The 20,767-nt window shown below is 42.3% G+C and overlaps 1 protein-coding gene across 1 annotated transcript; it reads left to right on the forward strand.

The window, feature by feature from the left end:
• Positions 1-410: 410 nt before the first annotated feature.
• Positions 411-20,463, forward strand: ARPC3 (actin related protein 2/3 complex subunit 3). The gene is made up of 7 exons (XM_007529099.3): positions 411-558; positions 8,447-8,546; positions 12,498-12,574; positions 15,616-15,684; positions 16,477-16,603; positions 19,598-19,692; positions 20,181-20,463. Exons 1-7 carry the CDS (start codon positions 553-555, stop codon positions 20,241-20,243), a joined length of 537 nt encoding a protein of 178 aa, XP_007529161.1. The 5' UTR covers positions 411-552; the 3' UTR covers positions 20,244-20,463.
• The last annotated feature ends 304 nt before the right edge of the window (positions 20,464-20,767 follow it).

Raw genomic sequence — 20,767 nt, forward strand, 5'->3', positions numbered from 1 at the left:
CCTGGCTCCCCACCTACAGGGGAGTCGCTTCACAAGCCGTGAAACAGGTCTGCAGGTGTCTATCTTTTTCTCTCCCTCTCTGTCTTCCCCTCCTCTCTCCATTTCTCTGTCCATTTCTTTCTGTCCTAACAACGACATCAGTAACAATAACTACAACGACAGTAAAAAGCAAGGGCAACGAAAGGGAAAATAAAAAGAGAAGGTAGTGTTTTTGCTATGCATGCAACTCTGATTAGAGCCCAGTCCCCACCGAACTGGGGATACTATTCGTGTTTTGGTGTCTTCCCCTCTCTCCCTCTAAATACTACAGAAGTTTCACTTCCCGGTGCTCCGTCTTCACGCATGCGCGACACTCAATTCCTAGTTGCTCGGGCGCCCCCTGGAACCTCTTTGGACCCGCGCAGTCGCAGTAGTAGCCGCAGGGGGGGGGGGCACCAAAACCGGAAGCATACTTCCCTCCCCTTCCGGCTCACTTCCGCCTACCCCGCCCGGGCCGCCTGAGCGGAAGCGCTGAACCTGAATCCTGTGGCTTGAAACCGGGATACCGACAAGATGCCGGTAAGAGGGCCGAATCCGGTAGGGGGAGGTTGGGGGGAGCAGCGAGGAGTCGGGAGTGCGTTGAGAGAAGCGGACGGAAGAAGCAGGGGGCCGAGGGGAGGGAGCTGTCCCTGTGGCTCCGAGGAGGGCGGCCAGAGTGCATCTCGGCTTCCCCGCGCCTTCTTTCGCCCCTTCTGCACCCCAGACCCTGGCAGAGGCCCTAGTGCCTCACTATCGGCCTCCCCACTTATTTTAATAAAAATGACCAGTGCAGACCTCAGCTCTGGCTTATGGTCGTGCTGAGGATTGAACCTGGGATCTCAGACTGGCCTCAACCATGAAAGCATGGTGTGCCACTGTTGGTACTGTTTCACCAGGTTTTTATTTTATTTTATTTTATTTTATTTTATTTTATTTTATTTTATTTTATTTTATTTTATTTTATTTTGAGTCCAGGTTCCGGCTTCTCTCTCCTCTTTTTTTTGGCAGGCCCACTTCCTCCTGCCGGGGGCGGGGGCGGGCCGCCTGCTGTCTGTCAGAACCACTTCCCGCATCCTCCCTCCACCCTTGCACAGCCGCTGCTTTTAGCAGTCCATTGATGGTCCGAGCCTAGTTTCCCACCTGTTCGTGTTTGGGTAAATAAAAATTGATTATGGACTTGTGAGGTCAATTGATTGCTACTGTGGTCTCCATCGTGCAAATCAAGAAAAAGGGGGTGCAGTAACAAACATTACTGAGCATTACTGTTACAACAGTACTTAACACCGATAAATCCCTACGTGAGTTCTAATGTGGAGACAGACCGTGATCATATATAACATGTAAACTGTTGAATAGGATCGTGTAAACAGATGATAACTTCTTTTCATATTATTATTATTATTAATATTTCTTTCCTTTCGTTGGCTTTGTTGTTTTATTGTTGTAGTCATTATTGTTGTTATTGATGTAATCATTTTGGATAGGACAGAGAGAAATGGAGAGAGGAGGGGAAGACAGAGAAGGGGAGAGAAAGATAGACACCTGTAGACCTGCTTCACCGCCTGTGAAGCGACGCCCCTGCGGGTGGGGAGCCGGGAGTTCGAACCCAGATCCTTACACCGGTCCTTGCGCATTGCACCACATGTGCTTAACCCGCTGCGCTACCACCCGACTCCCTTTATTGTTATTTTTATCTATTTATTTTTACCAGAGCATTGTTCGACTCTGGTTTATGGCGGTGCTTGGGATTGAACCTGACACCTCCAGGTACCTCAGGCATGAACGTCTTGTACTGATGGGGTGCTCTCCCTGGCCCAGTAGTTTCAGATGAGGACATATACTAGGAAATAGAGGGGCAGCAGGAAAGTCGGTGAAGGACAGATGCGACGGACCGCTCTATTATCTATTATCCTGGAAGTGCCTCTAGGACAAAACTATTCTGATTGTGTGTACGCCACTGTATCACTATCCCTTGTACACAGATGCTTAGCAATCATTTGGGTGACTGAATGAATGAAACCCATTTTACCTTTTTAAAAGCAGAGCTAGGGCAACACAGGAGGTAGTACAGCAGGTGGAATATCTGACATGCCACCATGAAGTCCCAAGTTCAAGCCTCAAAATATGCCAGAGTAGTACTCTGTTGTTGTGGTGGTCTGGTGTCGAGCTGCACCGCGGAGAAGAGAGCGGACGTCCAGAGCAAAGGGGTACACAAATCTTTATTATAGCATGGGGGGGGTTTGGTTCAGACCACGTGGAGCCAGCCGGCAATGGCCGACCCCACTACCTGACCACGGGGGGAGAGCAGGGAACGAGACCTCAGAGAGGGAGAGCTGAGAGCCCAGAGAGGGGGGGGTGAGGGGGCTTTTTATAGGGCGACAACCAGGGGTGCCGTCTAGGGCCAGGATTGGTTGAAGGGGGCACTGCTAGGATTTCGCTGGGCATAGTAAAACCTGGGGGCGGAGACTGCATCAGAATAACTCCTCAGCAACATCTCCTCCTATCCCTTTATATCTAAATGGACACAGTCCTCAGCAACAGTACTCTAGTTCACTCCCTCCCTAGTAAGTCTGTAAGAAAGAGAAAAAGTATATTGCACCCAAGTAAAAGACTGGGGTGGGTGGGTGGGGAGAATACAGGTCCATGAAGGATGATAAATGACATAGTGGGGGTTGTATTGTTAAATGGGAAACTGGGGAATGTTATGCATGTCCAAACTATTGTATTTACTGTTGAATGTAAAACATTAATTCCCCAATAAAGAAATAAATTTAAAAAAAGAAAGAGAAAAAGTAGTAGGAATCAACAAGCAAACTGATTTCATAAGTATTATTTTCCCAGGTTGGCAAGATAGCTCACGTGCTTTGTCATTTGCCCAGGCTAGGGTCTAACCCGTGGCTGGGGAGGGGGGTTGGGGGGAGCAATTACAGTTACATGTGAGATCATTTCAAATCTTACCACCACGTCAAGGAAGCCACCTGGGGGAGCTCTAAGAACAGTGGAGCAGTGTTTTGATGTTTTTCTTTTTCTTTCTACTTTATTTTTATTTGACAGGACAAAGAGAATTTGAGAGGGATGGGGAGATAAAGAGGGAGAAAGATAAACACCTGTAGACCTGCTTCACCACCCATAAAGGTCCTCCCTGCAGATGGAGAGTGGGGGGCTCAAACCCAGATCCTTGTACATGGTGATATGTGTACTTAACTGAGTAGTGTGCCACAGCATGGCCCCCTCTCCTCTCTCATAAAGAAATAGAAGAATAAAAGAAAGTTGGGAGGTGGGTGAGTGGTAGCGCAGCGGGTTAGGCGCACATGGAGTGAAGTGCAAGGACCCCCGGCATAAGGATGTTGGTTCCAGCCCCCCGGCTCCCCACCTGCAGGGGGTCACTTCACAGGCAGTGAAGCAGATCTGCAGGTGTCTATCTCTCCTCTCTATCTTCCCCTCTTTTCTCCATTTCTCTCTGTCCTATCCAACAACAGCGACATCAGTAACAACAATAATAACCACAACAATGATAAAACAACAAAAAGGCAAGGCAACAAAAGGGGGGAAAATAGCCTCCAGGAGCAGTAGATTTGTGGTGCAGGCACTGAGCCCAGCAATAACCCTGGAGGGAAAAAAAATTGAGAAGGCTGCTCAGCAGTGGTTTCACTCATGCACAGCGCCCGGGGTTCATTCCTTGCCATCACTTGAGAAAGAGATAAGAAAAGTAAGTCTAGGGAGTCGGGCGGTAGCGTAGCGGGTTAAGTGCAAGTGGTGCGAAGCACAAGGATCCCTGTTGGAGCTCCCGACCCCCCACCTTCCCGGGAGTCGCTTCACAGGTGGTGAAGCAGGTCTGCAGGTGTCTCTCTCTCTCCCCCTCGGTGACTTCCCCTCCTCTCTCCATTTCTGTCTGTCCTATCCAACAATGGCGACGTCAATAACAACAACAATAACTACAACAACAATAAAACAAGGGCAACAAAAGGAAAAATAAATAAATATAAAAAATAAAAAAAAAAAGAAAAGTAAGTCTGGGAGAAGTGGAATTGAGCAGACATAGACACCTTACATACCACAAAAAAAAAAAAAACCTCAAGAACACAGACAATAGTACAACTACTTTTTAAAATAATAAGCATTAAAATAAAGGAAGTAAAGAATATTGAATATTATGGGCAGGGAAGACAGCATAATGGTTATACAAAAAAAGTTTTTTTGTTGTTGTCTGGGAGGTGGTGCAATGGACAAAGCACTGGACTCTCAATCATGAGGTCCTCAATTCAATCCCAAGCAGCTCATGTACCAGAATGATGTTTGGTTCTTTCCCTCTGCCTATCTTCTCCATGAATAAATAAGTAAAATCTTTTAAGATAGATATTTGAGGGGGCGGGTGGTAGTGCAGCGGGTTAAGTGCACATGGAATAAAGTGCAAGGACTGGCATAAGGATCCTGGTTCAAGCTCCCGGCCCCCCACTTGCAGGGGGGTCACTTCACAAGCGGTGAAGCGGGTCTGCAGGTGTCTCTTTCTCTCCTCCTCTCTGTCTTCCCCTCCTCTCTCCTCTCTCTCTTTCTCTCTGTCCTATCCAACATTAACAGCAATAGCAACAATAATGACAACCATAGGGGCAACAAAATGGGAAAAGATGGCCTCCAGGAGCAGTGGATTTGTATTGTAGGCACCAAGCCCCAGCAATAACCTTGGAGGTATATATATATATATATGTATATGTATATGTATATGTATATGTATATGTATATGTATATGTATATGTATATGTATATGTATTTTTTTAATATATTTTATTTGGAGCTGGGGAGACAGTACAGTAGTTATGTACAGAAACTTTCGTGCCTGAGGTCCCAGGTATAATCCCCACCACCACCATAAGCCAGAGCTGATTAGTGCTCTGGTAATAAAATAAAATAAAATAGTCTTGTCAGTGTTTCCATTTTATAAATAAATACATTAAAATAAAAATATATGTAAAATAAAATTTGTTTTAATGAGAGTGAGATCCACAGAGAGCGCACACGTTAAACAGTGCACAAAGACTCAGCTTTGAGTCCCTCAGCACCCACCTGCAGGGGAAAACTTTGTGAGTATTGAAGCAGTGTGGCAGGTGTTCCTCTCTATCACCCCCTTCCGTCTCGGTTCATGTCTGTCTCTATCTAATAAATAAATAAAAATTAAAAAGTCTTTCTTTTTTTTTAAAAAGATTTTATTTATTGACTGATGAGAAAGATAGGAGAGAGAGAGAAAAACAGACATCATTCTGGTACATGCCGGGGCTTAAACTCAGGACCTCACGCTTGAGAGTCAAGCATGTTATCCACTACGCCACCTCCTGGACCACAAAGACTTTCATACTTTTGGTTCTGAGGTCTAAAGTAATGAAGTCCCCTACATCACCCTAAGCCAGAGCTGAGCAGTGTCGGGGGGGTGTAGGGAGAAGAAAAGGGGGTGCCCTGGGTAGTGGCACACCCAGTAAAGTACACATTAGTACTAAGCACAGGGACCTACAGAAGGATCCAGATTTGAGCCCCAGCTGCCCACCTGCAGGGGCAACGTTTCATAAGCAGTGAAGGAGGCCTGCTTGTGTTTTATCTTCCTCCTCAATTTCTCTGTCCTATCCAATTAAAAAAAAAAAGGAAAAAATTGGCCGCTAGGAGCAGTGGATTTGTAGTGCTGGCATTGAGCCCCAACAATAACCCTGACGGCAAAGAGAAAGAAAAGAATAGAATATTGGCAGTAATCACTTGTTTTCTTTTGACAGATTTAGTTATTTGTTTTTTTTTTAACGTTATTGGGAGGTTAATAGTTTGTAGTACAGTTGTTTTCACAAATTTCTCATCTGTTTATAGGTTTCTTTCAATTTTGCTTTTTTGTTAATAAACATCCTTTTTAAAAAATATATTTATTTTATAGAAGGGGCCAGGCGGTGGCGCACTTGGTTAAGCATGCACATTACAGTACGCAAGGATCCAGGTTCAAGCCCCAGGTCCCCACCTGCAGGGGGAAAGCTTCACGAGTGGTGAAGCAGGGCTGCAGGTGTCTCTCTGTCTTCCTCCCTGTCTTCCCCTTTCAATTCCTTTCTGTCTCTATATAATAATAAATAAATAAATAAAACACTAAAAAAAAAAAAAAAAAATATTTATTTTATAGAAACAGAGAAATTGAGAAGGGAGGGGGAGATAGAGAGGGAAATAGACGGACACCTGCAGCTCTGCTTCACCACTTGTGAAGCTTTCTCACTGCAGGTGGGGACCAGGGGCTTGAACTCAGGTCCTTGCACACTGTGATAAGTGTACTTAACCACGTGCACCACTGCCTTGCCCTTTTTTCAGTTTTGTTTTTAATATTTTTTCCCTTTTGTTGCCGTTTTTGTTGTTGTAGTTATTGTTGTTATTGATGTTGTCGTTATTAGATAGGACAGAGAAATGGAGAGAGGAAGGGAAGACAGGGGGAGAGAAAGACAGACATGCTTCACCGCTTGTGATGTGACCCCCATGTAGGTAGGGAGCTGGGGCCTCGAACTGGGATCCTTTTGCGGGTCCTTATGCTTCGCGCCACTTGTGTTTAACCTGCTGCGCTACCACCTGACTCCCTCAGTTTTGTTTTGTTTTTTAAAGATTTTTTTTTTTCCCCTCCAGGGTTATTGCTGGGCTCGGTGACTGCACCATGAATCCACCACTCCTGGAGGCCATTTTTCCCCCTTTTTGTTGCCCTAGTTGTTGCAGCCTCATTGCGGTTATTATTGTCATTGTTGACGTTGCTTTGTTGTTGGATAGGACAGAGAGAAATGGAGAGAGGAGGGGAAGACAGAGAGAGAGGGGAGAGAAAGATAGACACCTGCAGACCTGCTTCACCGCCCGTGAAGCGACTCCCCTGCAGGTGGGGAGCCGGGGGCTTGAACCGGGATCCTTACGCCGGTCCCTGCGCTTTGCGCCACGTGCGCTTAACCCACTGCGCCACCGCCCGACTCCCTTAAAGATATTTTTTATTTATGAGAAAGATAGGAGAAAGAACCAGACATCACTCTGGCACATGTGCTGCCGGGGATCGAACTCAGGACCTCATTCTTGAGAGTCCAAAGCTTTATCACTGTGCTACCTCCCAGACCACTCAGTTTTGTTTTTAATATAACTCATTTAATTGCACATTTATAGACTTTAGTGTTTTTTGTTTTTTTTTGGTTAGGGCTTCATGCTGTGCATTTCCACCACTCTCAGCAGATTCTTTCCGTCTCTTTTTCCAGGTAAAAGGTGAAACTCGGGGCCAGCTTGGTGGTGCACCTGGTTAAGTGCATATGTTAATGCACAAGGGCCCAGGTTTGAGCCCTCTCGCTCCCCAACTGCAGGAGGAAAGCTTTGTGAGTGGTGAAGCAGTGTTGCAGGTGTCTTTCTGGTGGTTGTACACAGCCCTTATTACAAACTACAGAGAGCTCTACAGGGAGCTACAGGGAACTCTCTGTATCTCCCATCCCCTCTCGATTTCTGACTGTCTATCCCAACAGACAAAGAAAATTAAAAAGAAGGTGAAAGTCAGGGAGAGAAGGAGATACTCCACTGCACAGCCCCACTGCTCATGAACTTTCTTTTGTTGCCCTTGTTTTTTTATTATTGTTGTCGTTGTTGGATAGGACAGAGAGAAATGGAGAGAGGAGGGGAAGACAGGAGGAGAGATAGACACCTGCACATCTGCTTCACCGCTTGTGAAACGGCTCCCCTGCAGATGGGGATCCGGGGCCTTGAACCCGGATCCTTATGCTGGTCCTTGCCCTTTGCCCCACATGCACTTTACCGGCTGCGCTGCCGCCCGACTCCCAGGACTTCATACTCAATGCTCGAGCCGAGCCGCTGTTCCATCTCCCTAGCCACCTAGCTTTAGATTTTCTTTTAGTTTATTTCATTGTGATCATTGTGACTGTTGATGCTTAGTGCTACACAGTGAATCCAACACTTCTCATGCCCCCCTCTTTTTTTTTTTTTGATAGAGCGAGAAATGGAGAGGGAAGGGGGAGATAGGAGAGAGAGAGACTCCTGTGGCACAGCTTCACTGCTCATGAAGTTTTGCCTTGCAGGTGAGGACCCAGGGCTTGAGGCCAGGCCTTGAGCATGGTGATGTGTATCCTCTACCAGTTGTGCCATTGCCCTGTCCTCCAACTTTAGTGTTTATCAAGTATGCACTCTACCAGGTTTGCAATCTCCAGACCATACCCAGCTTTAGTCTGTAATAAGGGCTGTGTACAACCACCAGTTTACTTCACAATTCCTTGAATTTAGCCATTGGTTTTGATAATCCATCACTCCCTTCCCCTCCCCTTGTCTTAGATGGGTTGCTTCCCCCCTCCCCCTCCTTTGAGGAAATGGGGAAGTGTCCTCATAAGCCTCACTGACATTTACTTCTCTTTCTGATTCTGTGTTCTTATTCGGCTTGTCTCCATAGGCATATCATTCTTCTCTTATGGACCCTGACACCAAACTCATCGGCAACATGGCGTTGTTGCCTATTAGAAGTCAGTTCAAAGGACCTGCCCCAAGAGAGAGTAAGTTGAAGACCCTTTCCATTATTTTCATATGTTGATATTAAATAGTTTCCAGCAACCAGCTGGTCTAAAATAGTTCCTATAAGCCCTCTAACATCAAGTCAGGCAATCTCTTAGCTCATAATCTCAAATTATCTTCTGTTGTGTGGACATTATGTTCTAGATCTGAAATTTTATTATACGGAAGCTTCAGAATTTCAAGATCATGGGTATATGTTGCACCTAATAGGAAACCACTGTTGCTGTTAATTTCTCCAGGAACTCTTCTTGAGAGAGAAGAGATGTACTTTGCACTCAATGCTATTTCTGTCACCAATATCAGTTCTTCAGACTAACCAAAGGGTGCTCTTCTACAGAATGCCACTTCCCCAACCTTTCTCTGTTGTTAAGCTGGATTTTTTTTTTTTTTTTTTTGCTTCCAGGGTTATTGCTGGGGCTTGGTGCCTACATCACAAATCTGCCACTCCTGGAGGCTATCCTTTCCACTTTGTTGCCCTTGTTATTTTTGTTGTTGGATAGGACAAAGAGAAATCAAGAGAGGAAGGGGAGAGAAAGATAGACTCTTGTAGACCTGCTTCATCAGTTGTGAAGTGACACCCCCCACAGGTGGGGAGCTGGGGGCTTGAACCGGGATCCTTAAGCCAGTCCTTGTACTTTGCGCCATGTGCGCTTAACCCACTGTGCTACCGCCTGGCCCCCGGAAAAAATATTTTAACCATTTCTCTGTCTGAATCTACTTAATCCATTTCTTCATTTTTTTTTCTTTTAGCAATACCTTAAATCTTAAGTATCACATGTAACATTTTTTTTTTTTATTTTATTTCCTCCCTCCCTTCCTTCTCACTTTTACTATTCACAGTGCCCATCTTTTTTCAGAAACCATCCAGGACTTCTGACAGTGTCTGAGCTGTCCTGTCAGCAGTGTAATCTGTATTATATTATGTAGGCATGATTTCCTTTCGGACAGCAGCTGCGCTTAATTTTGCTCACAGTTTCCATGACGATGGTTATAATTATCAGTTTTATACTAACTCCATCTCCATTCTCTGCCAGACTGTTTGACTTGACATTTTGTTAATTTAATTTTGTTTTCAACACCAGTTAAAAACTCAGTAAACTTAATAAATCTGGTGAGTTACCACAGTCTTGATTCTGAGATGAGGAAAAAGAACAGATGGAAAAAGATCCATAAAGAAGAAAAAGAATATGAAAGAAATTGAGTACATGGAAAGAACAAGAATCAACACTGATGTTGATTCCATGAGAAGAGCCCTTTTCACATTGTTATACAATGTTACATCATTATGAAAATAAACAATTGAGCTACTATGGGGTAGATCAAATTGCCACCTTTGTAGTTTTTGAGTCTCAGGAAGAATTTGATCCTAAGAAACTAGGTCTTCATGGTTTCTCTATATCAGGAATGACTAGTCAGGGGATTGGATTAGAATGGAATTGGAATTACCAAAGTATGAAAACCTGTTTAGCTATGAGCTAACTAGCTCTTAGTGTTAATCAAATTAATTTATTTGTAGCCAACAAATATCTCTGGATATATGTATGTATATATTTTTGTGGAAAGCACTACTGCTCCCACGCCCCTCTTTACACACAGGCATGTCGCACCATTACATTTATAAGACTCAGCTGGGCTTTGTGAAGGCTATGGAATTCTTTGAGGAAGTTTCCTTTTTGCAGATAAGAAAAGAGATGGCAAGGAATATACTTCTATAGTTAGAATTCTGTTGAAACTCTTTAGTAAGGGAATGATCAAGATTAAAAATAACTGAATTATAGAACACTGAGGCTTCAGGATTACTTTGCATTTGTGCCATATGAGAGGGCTCGCAATTATGGACAGAAATATAAATAACTATCAACTGCTAAAACCAGCTGCTGGATATCAGACCCTGGGATTTTGACCTTTGTAAAATTAGAAAAAAAAAAAAGATGACAAAAAATTGCCAATGAAATCATATAATGAGATCTGTCTTTGCTACAACAGTATTTCTGGCTTTTCTCAATCTGGCTACCTAGAACAGCTTGTACAAGTATATTTTAAGATGTAATTCTTTCAAAAAGCCAGATGTGTATAAGTGTCGCACGCTAACTGATTGCACTACTGGAGCTCCAAAGCCAGATTTGTATGTGTAGCCCAGTGTGTTCCTAAATGACCATTGAGATTTCCTTGAAATTATAAAAATAATATAATTACATATAAAAATTACAATAAAATTGTATTCGATACTTTGTTTTTTTTAAAGTTCTTATTAGTCTGCCAATACATCTATTTTTTAAATTTTTTAAAATTTTTATTTATTCCCTTTTGTTGCCCTTGTTTTTTTTTTTTATTGTTGTAATTATTATTGTTGTCATTGTTGTTGGATAGGACAGAGAGAAATGGAGAGAGGAGGGGGAAGACAGAGAGAGAAAGATAGACACCTGCAGACCTGCTTCACCACTTGTGAACCGACACCCCTGCAGGTGGGGAGCCAGGGCTTGAACCAGGATCCTTATACTGGTCCTTGTGCTTAGCGCCACCTGCACTTAACCCGCTGCGCTACAGCCCGACTCCCAATACATCTATTTTTATAGATGCATGTCTGAAATAGTGTTCACCAAATGTTAGTTATTTCTGTGTACGAAATTTAGAATGATAGTTTTAAAATGTTTTTCTTGGTGTTGATTACTTTTTAAAAAAAAATTTTTAGTATTATTTATTTTCCCTTTTGTTGCCCTTGTTTTGTTGTTGTTGATGATGTTGTCGTTGGATAGGACAGAGAGAAATCGAGAGAAGAGAGGAAGACAGAGAGAGGGAGAGAAAGACAGACACCTGCAGACCTGCTTCACTGCCTGTGAAGTGACTTCCCCTGTAGGTGGGGAGCTGGGAGCTCCAACCAGGATCCTTATGCCGGTCCTTGCATTTGCACAACGTGCGCTTAACCCACTGCGCTACCGCCCGACTCCCTTGATTACTTTTTCTAGTAAGCATGTGTAATTTTTTTTTTTTTTAACCAGAGCACTGATCAACTCTGGCTTGTGGTGATACCGGGAATTGAACCTGTGACTTTGGAGCCTCAGGCATGAGAGCCTCTATGCATAACCATTATGCTATTTAACCTTGCCCAGCATATGTAATTTTTATAAAAACAATAAACCTGTAAGAATGAAAGTACTTGTTTTTGTAGAAATTGTTTCTAAAGACAGTGTCAACAGCTTCATTTTTTTTTTGTTTTCTCCTCCTCCAGGGTTATTGCTGGGCTCAGTGCCTGCACCATGAATCCACTGCTCCTGGAGGCCATTTTTTCCCCCCTTTTTGTTGCCCTTGTTGTAGCTTCGTTGTGGTTATTATTATTGCCCTTGTTGACGCAATTTGTTGTTGGGTAGGACAGAGAGAAATGGAGAGAGGAGGGGAAGACAGAGAAGGGGAGAGAAAGATAGATACCTGCAGACCTGCTTCACCGCCTGTGAAGCGACTCCCCTGCAGGTGGGGAGCCGGGGGCTCGAACCGGGATCCTTAGGTCGGTCCCTGCGCTTTGCACCACATGCGCTTAACCCACTGCGCCACCGCCCGACCCCCAACAGCTTCATTTTTTAAATTCAGCTTCTTTGAGCTTGTTTTTTTTTTTTAATATTTATTTATTCCTTTTTGTTGTCCTTGTTTTACTGTTGTTGTTGGATAGGACAGAGAGAAATGGAGAGAGATGGGGAAGACTGAGAGGGAGAGAGAAAGACAGACACCTGCAGACCTGCTTTACCACCTGTGAAGCGACTCCCTTGCAGGTGGGGAGCCAGGGGTTCCAACCAGGATCCTTCTTGCGCTTTGCGCCACCTGCGCTTAACCTGCTGCACTACACCCGACTCCCAAGCTTGTTTTTTTTTTAAATACCATGTTTTGCATTAGGCTAATGTTCTCTTCCTTCTTCTCCCTCCCCTTTCTTACCTGCTTAGCAAAAGATACAGATATTGTGGATGAAGCCATCTATTACTTCAAGGCCAATGTTTTCTTCAAAAACTATGAAATTAAGGTAAAGTCCAAAGCTTTTAATACTTGGTTTAGTTTTCTAATGATGTTTTCTACTTGAAAATGAGGGTATCTTTGAGTTACAAATAAATGTATAATTTAAAAAAATTCAGAGCAATGCTTAATGTTAGACACTGTAAATATTGTTATTATTAATTTATTTATTACCAGAGCACTGCTCAGCTCTGGCTTATGGTGGTACCTGAGACTTTGGACCCCCAGGCATGAGCGTTCCTTTGCATAACCATTATGCTGTATCCCCCACCCATAATTAATTTCTTATTTTTTTCTTCAAAGTCTAACCCAGAGATAGGCAAACTATGGGCTGAGGGCCAAATATGCCACCCTCACTTTTTTAAGTAAAGTTTTATTACAATACAACCATACACATTTACTTACATGTTTCCTAGGTTGCTGTTATCTCACAATAGCTGATTTAAACAATATAACAAACACTGTATGACACATGTCCCAGGTCACTTATTTTTATTTTACTATATTTTTTCTTTGTATTCTTTTTATTTTTTTAATTTAATTTAATTTATTTTCCCTTATATTGCCCTTGTTTTTATTGTTGTTATAGTTATTATTATTGTCATCATTGTTAGGACAGAGAGAAATGGAGAGAGGAGAGGAAGACAGAGAGGGGGAGAGAAAGATAGACACCTGCAGACCTGCTTCACCGCCTGTGAAGCGACTCCCCTGCAGGTGGGAAGCCGGGGGCTGGAACCGGGATCCTTATGATGGTCCCTGCTTCACGCCACGTGTGCTTAACCCGCTGTGCTACCGCCCAACTCCCTTCTTTGTATTCTAAAATAGAGATCTTCAACTTCTCCTTGCTAAGCTTTTGACCTATGGGATCAAGTGGATGTGAAATCTTTATTTGTACAATCTTAGTCTACAAATTGTAGTCTAAATATTGTGGTAGTAGCACAGGGTTTTCTGTATCTAATGCAGAAAGTGTGTGTGGGGCCCAGAGAGATAGCTCACTGGTTAAGTACCGGCATAGCCATGCACATGATCCAAGCTTAAGCCCTGACATGACATGGGAGGAGCTATGGAAGCAGTGTAAGTTTTCATTCTGTGATGTCTGTGTCTGTCTGTCTGTCTGTCTCTCTCTGCTATCTAAATGGCAAAAGTAGTCCAGAGCAGTGAAGTAGTGCGTGCCTGATGCCCTTTTCTACCAAAATAGATAGATAAATAAATGCTGTATTGTTACAGCTATAAACATCATAATCTTCCATTTTCTTTTTCCTTTTTTACTTACTTAAGAAACAGACCATCATTTTAGCACATGTCAGGCTTAAACTTGGCACCCCATCCACTATGCCACTTCCTAAGCTACTCATTCTTACTTAAATATCATCTATAACTCTCATACATAGGGAAATGTGTTTCTTTTTTTTTTTTTTTAATTTATTCCCTTTTATTGCCCTTGTTGTTTTATTGTTGTAGTTATTATTGTTGTCATTGTTGTTGGATAGGACAGAGAGAAATGGAGAGGGGAGGGGGAAGACAGAGAGAGGGAGAGAAAGATAGACACCTGCAGACCTGTTTCACAGCGACACCCCTGCAGGTGGGGAGCCAGGGCTTGAACCAGGATCCTTATGCGGGTCCTTGTGCTTAGCGCCACCTGCGCTTAACCCGCTGCGCTACAGCCCGACTCCCGGGAAATGTGTTTCTTCTTTTAAATTTTTATATCATTTTTATGGGGAAGGGGGCTGTTTATAGTATAGTTATTAACACATGGGTACACTTTCATTATGCACCAGGATCCCAAGGTTCTCTTTTTAAAAATATTTATTTATTTATTCCCTTTTGTTGCCCTTGTTGTTTTATTGTTGTAGTTATTGTTATTGATGTTGTCGTAGTTGGATAGGACAGAGAGAAATGGAGAGAGGAGGGGAAGACAGGGGGAGAGAAAGACAGACACCTGCAGACCTGCTTCACTACCTGTGAAGCGACTCTCCTGCAGGTGGAGAGCCGGGGGGCTCGAACCGGGATCCTTAAGCCAGTCCTTGCGCTTCGTGCCACGTGTGCTTAACCCACTGCGCTACTGCCTGACTCCTGCCCCAGGGTTCTCTTTAGCCCTTCCTTGCCCCTCCTTCCCTAGGTTTTTGTTTTTAATTTTGACTTTATTTAATTTTTTTTATTATCTTTATTTATTGGATAGAGACACCAGAAATCGAGAGGGAAGGGCGTGATAGAGAGGAAGAGAACACCTGCAACACTGCTCCACAACTTGCAAAGCTTTCCCCTTGCAGGTGGGGACTGGGGGCTCGAACCTAGGTCCTTGCGTATTTCGACATGTGCACTCAACCAGGCACATCACCATTCGGCCCCTCTTTTATTTTCTTAACACTATAAATCTCTGTAAAAAACTTTAAACTTAGTCAACCATATGGTGCACCTCAGGTTTTCCAGGCAGCTTTGTTAACTCTCCTTCCTACAGAGTAAGGATGTTGGCACAGCTCCCCAGGAACCAGGGAAGAGAGGAACTGACAGAAGCCAAAAGCAACAACAGCCATACCACATTGCTCACAGCTGGTGTTTTCCTTCATAGGAGCACAGAGAGAGCTTGAGAGGGGGAAGAGGAGAAGAGAGAAGACTGCATTTAGAGAATGAGAATTGATGCCACAGTAACTATACTGTCAATTTTCAATTAAGAATCAAAAGACAACGGTTAAAAAAATTGAATTCGGGAGTTGGGCGGTAGCGCAGTGGGTTAGGCACATGTGACGCAAAGCGCAAGGACCAGAATAAGGATCCACATTTGAGCCCCTGGCTCCCCACCTGCAGGAGAGTCGCTTCACAGGCGGTGAAGCAGGTCTGCAGGTGTCTATCTTTCTCTCCCTCTCTCTGTCTTCTCCTCCTCTCTGTCCTATCTAATAGCGACATCATCAGCAACAACTACAACAACAATGCAAAACAACAAGGACAACAAAAAGGGAAAATAAATAAATATAAAAAAGGAATTCATTTATTGCATGTATTTATTATATTTTGATCAGAACTATATTTCAAGTTTTGTATTCTCTCTTATAGAATGAAGCTGATAGGACCTTGATATATATAACCCTCTACATTTCTGAGTGTCTAAAGAAGCTCCAAAAGGTAATTAAATTTGGGTGGTCATCTATCAGGAAGACAAATGACTAACAATTTGGGATTGTTGTTGAGATGTTTATGACAAGTAGAAAACATTTTCTGAGAGAATGGACTTAACAAATCTCTAAACTTAAAGTTTAGTTACTGCTGAGAAGATAAGGGTAGTAGTGTTTTAAGATGCTATGTAGATTTTTCCCAAGACAGAAGTTTTTTTTCAAAAAAATAAAATATTCTTTTAAAACTTTTGGCTCAAGAGTTCTTAACCTAGATTCCAAGGATAGGATTTAAGGGTATGCTGACTTGAGTAGGGGAAAGATTATATTCTCTTTTCACTAACCTACATTTGAAATTCAGCATATATTTCAGTTATTAATGTAGGCAGTAATCTGTGGGATCAGCAATACTTCCAGTAGTAGAATTCTCAGCATTTTTGATGATATTTAGAGTTGAAGGTACTTGAAGTTTATTTATACTCACTACTTAAAAAGTGGTTGTACTAGACACATTGATGGATCTTGTTATTTAATGCATGGAGGCATACATATGACTATGTCATAAATCTAGTATTTTAATATGAATAACTTTGTTAGGATTGATTTATTTTATAATTCTGTATATTTATTTGAAATGTTATTCTGAGAACAGGCCCACGGGTTTCATCAGATTACAGAAAGGCACACACACAAAAAAAAAAATCAGAAATAGCCTATTTACAGCTGTTTAAACTAAGAAAATGCAAATTGCATAGCATTATCATTTTATTTACCAGCATATGTGAGTTTATAATTTTTTTTTCAGTGCAATTCCAAAAGCCAGGGTGAGAAAGAAATGTACACACTGGGAATCACTAATTTCCCCATTCCTGGAGAGCCTGGTTTCCCACTTAATGCAATTTATGCCAAACCTGCAAACAAACAGGAAGATGGTAAGAATGAGATTTCCTGGTTTAGGAAGTGGCAGAGTGGGTGGAGCACTGGGCTTGCTAACAGGAGGTCCTGTGTCACCCATGTGACAGTGATGCTCTGGTTCTTTCTGTGTCTGTGTCTATTTTGTAAAATAAATAAAGTGAAGGAGGGGATAGGTAGTGTCACACCTGGTTAAGTGTACTATGCACAAGGACCTAGGTTCAACCTCCCACTCCTCATCTGCAGGGGGAAGCTTCACAAGTCTTGAAGCAGTGCTGCAGGTATTTGTCTGTCTCTCTCCCTTTTAATAAATATTTATTTATTTTGGATAGACAGAAATTGCAAGGGAAGGGAAGTTAGAGAGGAATAGAGAGAAAAACTACAGTACTGCCTTGCAGCTCATTAAGCTTCCCAGCTCATTAAGCTTCCCCTCCCAGGGGCTTGAACTTAGATCCTTAGTCACTGTCATATGTGCACTCAACAAGGTGTGCCAGACCTGGTCCCTCTTTAACTACCCCCTTCCTTCTCAATTCTGTCTCTATCCAGTAAATAAGTAAAAACATTTCTAAAAAAGAATATATATATTTTTTTGCCTCCCAGATTAGTGCTGGGGCTCAATGCCTGCACTACAAATCCATTGCTCCTGGCAGCCATTTTTTTCATTTTTGTTATTGTTGGTTAGGACAGAGAGAAATCAAGAGAAGAGGGGAAAACAGAGGAGGAGAGAAAGATAGACACCTACAGACCTGCTTCACCACTTGTGAAGCGACCCCCCAGCAGGTGGGGAGCCAGGGACTCAAACCAGGATCCTTGAGTGGTCCCTGCACTTCACACTATGTGCACTTAACCTGGTGTGCCACCACTTGGCTCCCATCAAAAAATATTTTAAAAGATAAATATTTTTTCACTTTGTTTTATTAGCGATTTAATATTGATTTATAAGGCAACGAGTATAATTCCACACCATTTCCACCACCAGAGTTCTGTATCCCCATTCCTCCCATTGGAAAATTCAGCAGTTCTCCCAAAGTCACAGATAATGGACTATTATTTCTATAGCTATCCATCTATATATTTTTTTCTTTTTTTTTTTTTCCGCATTTTTTTCTATGGTCCTGCCTTCTCTTTTACTTATTTATTTATTCCCTTTTTGCTGTCCTTGTTGTTTTATTGTAGTTATTATTGTTGTCTGTCTTCCTTGTTGGATAGGACAGAGAGAAATGGAGAGAGGAGGGGAAGACAGAGAAGGGGAGAGAAAGACAGACACTTGCAGACCTGCTTCACTGCTTGTGAAGCGACTCCCCTGCAGGTGGAGAGCCGGGGACTTGAACCGGGATCCTTACGCCGGTCCCTGCGCTTTGTGCCACCTGCGCCTTCTCTTTCTTTCTAAGTCACACCTACTACTTCTGAGTGTTCTTCTCCCCCCCTCCCCCCCTCCCCCCCCCCCATCCCCGACCTGATGGACTGATGGAATTGAAGTCAAAGCCTTTTGGTCATCTTCTCCTAATACTCCTTTCGAAGTATAGAAAAATAAATGTTTTTTTTTTTAATGTTAAAGAAAAAAATAAAAGGAGCTCAGTCTTACCTCTCTATAGATAAGATTTTCTCTCTCTTTTTCTGTTCAGCTCTGGCTTATGGTGGTGCTGGGGATTGAACCTGGGACCTTTGGTGCTTCAGACATCAGAATCTTTTACGTAACCATTATGCTGTTTTCCTGGCCTGACACAAGATTGTCTCTTATTTTTTTATCCCTTCCTTTTTACTTGGATTCGTGTATAGATTGAAAGTACAATTGTTGACTCCAGGCAGTGGCACACCTGATTAAGCATACATTACAGTGTGCAAGGACCTGGGTTCAACTCCTGGTTCCTACCTGCAAGGGCAGGCTTCGTGAATGTGAAGCAGGTTGTCGCTGTCTCTTTCCCTATTTCCCCTTCCCCTCTCAGTTTCTGTCTATCCAATAATAAATATTTTAAAAAATAATAATAAAAGTGTAAGGGTAGAGAGTATTGGTTATGCAAAGAGACTCTCATGCCTGAGGCTCCAAAGTCCCAGGTTCAGTTCCCCACACCACCATAAACCAGAGCTGATCAGTGCTCTGGTATAAATAAATAAATGAGAAAGTAGAACTTGGGGGTAGATAGCATAATGGCTACACAAAGAGACTCTCATGCCTAAGGCTCCAAAGTCCTAGGTTCAATCCCCTCCACTACCATAAGACAGAGCTGAGCAGTGCTCTGTTAAAAAAAAAAGAAGAAGAAGAAAAGAAAAGAAAGTAGAACTGGGGGCCAATGGTGGCGCACCTGGTTAGGTGCACATACTACAGTGTGCAAGGACCTAGGTTTAAGCCCCCACCCCCGTCCCCATCTGCAGGGGGAAAGCTTCATGAATGGTGAAGCCAGGCTGCAGGTATCTCTGTCTCTTTCTCCATTTCCCCTTTCCCTCTCAATTTCTTATTGTCTCTATCCGATAAATAAATAACAATAATAAAAATTATTTTTTAAAAATAAAGTATAACTGTTAACATGTCACTCTCACAAAAATACCTTGGCAGTATAAATGGCATATAGAAAAACCTGTGTCCCAAAATAAATACAGCATCAAAGTTACTTAGACTGTCACTTCCATTTCTCATATTGTTTCTCATATGTATAATAATGTATTTCCCAGGTTCTTGTCCAAAGTAGCATTCAAGTAGAATTCAAAATTCAATCTGGGGAGATAGCATAGTGGTTATGCAAAAACACTTTCATGCCTGAACTAGCAAAGAATACAGGTTCAATCCCCAGCACCACTATAAGCCAGAGTTGAGCAGTGCTTTAGCAAAAACCAAAAATAGAACAAGGACAACAAAACCTCAAGTAGAACTTAAAAAAAAAAATTTCCCCTTTATTAGGGGATTAATGTTTTACATTAGACAGTAAATAAATAGTTTTTCATGCATAACATTTCTCAGTTTTCCATATTAAGTAGAATTTTATTACTCTGTCTGCTCCCCCCCCCCTTCTTTTTAGAGGTTATGAGGGCATACTTGCAGCAGCTAAGGCAAGAGACAGGACTGAGACTTTGTGAGAAAGTTTTTGACCCTCAGAATGATAAACCCAGCAAGGTAAGACCATCTTTTTTACCTATTTAGTTGAAAAATCACCTCTTGTCTTATAGCTACCATTAAGCACACTAAGATCTATTACAAAAATATTTTAGTTTATGTGTTGCATTGTTACTTTTGAGTATGTGCCTAGCGAATGAACTCATAGTAGTTCACTGAAACGCAATGAAAAATGAGTTGCATGTCATACAGACTTTTGAGTCTTATGCCGAGGCGTTGCAAACCCATAGGACAGATTTTATGTGTGAAATACCTTGGGTATGTATCATTTAAAATGTATTTCAGTTGTCTTAATTTTGAGTCACCTTTGTGCCACCTCAGTAAAAAACAATTTACATGTGCTTTTAAGGTGCTGATAATATCAGGACTGCCAGAGTAATACTAAATTTTTGTTATTAACGTAAAAGCACTATTCTGATCTTTCTTGAACTTGCATTGTGATTTGACTGTCTCTGTTCATTTTTTTTCTCTCTCTCTCTCTCTGTCAGTGGTGGACCTGCTTTGTGAAGAGACAGTTCATGAACAAGAGTCTCTCAGGACCTGGTCAGTAAAGAGATCCTGGGCAGGCACTGTCTCTACAGCTGTGGACAGCAATTTATAGCAAGATGTACACAGTTCTTTGCCTTTATTTCATAGTTTTATACAGAACAAAGAAGAGAGCATGTGAAAAGCTCTTTATCAAGAATTTGGGGGAGGGGTTTGAGGTTTGATTGCTTTATTAAGCTGGTGCTTAATAAAAGTGATAATAATAAAGAAATTTCTAACATCCTATGTCAGGAAAACTTTATCTTTGACTTCATTTAAACAGTTTGCGAGGGAGTACACACCCTTTTAAAGCATATAACTCAGTGTTTTTGTTTGTTTGTTTTTCACATATACACAAAGCTTTGTAACAGTTGCCACTGATTCCTGGATATTTTCATCTTCCCAAAAATATGTGCTGATACCTTGTAGTAGTCATTGAATTCCTTTCTAATCTCCGCTCCTCTGACCTCACCTTTCCCCTTAGTCCCTGGAAACCGCTGATCTGCTTGCTATCTCTGGATTTGTCTGCTCTGGATTATAAATGGGATCA

This window comes from Erinaceus europaeus, chromosome 6, assembly GCF_950295315.1.
Source record: "Erinaceus europaeus chromosome 6, mEriEur2.1, whole genome shotgun sequence".
NCBI lineage: Eukaryota > Metazoa > Chordata > Mammalia > Eulipotyphla > Erinaceidae > Erinaceus > Erinaceus europaeus.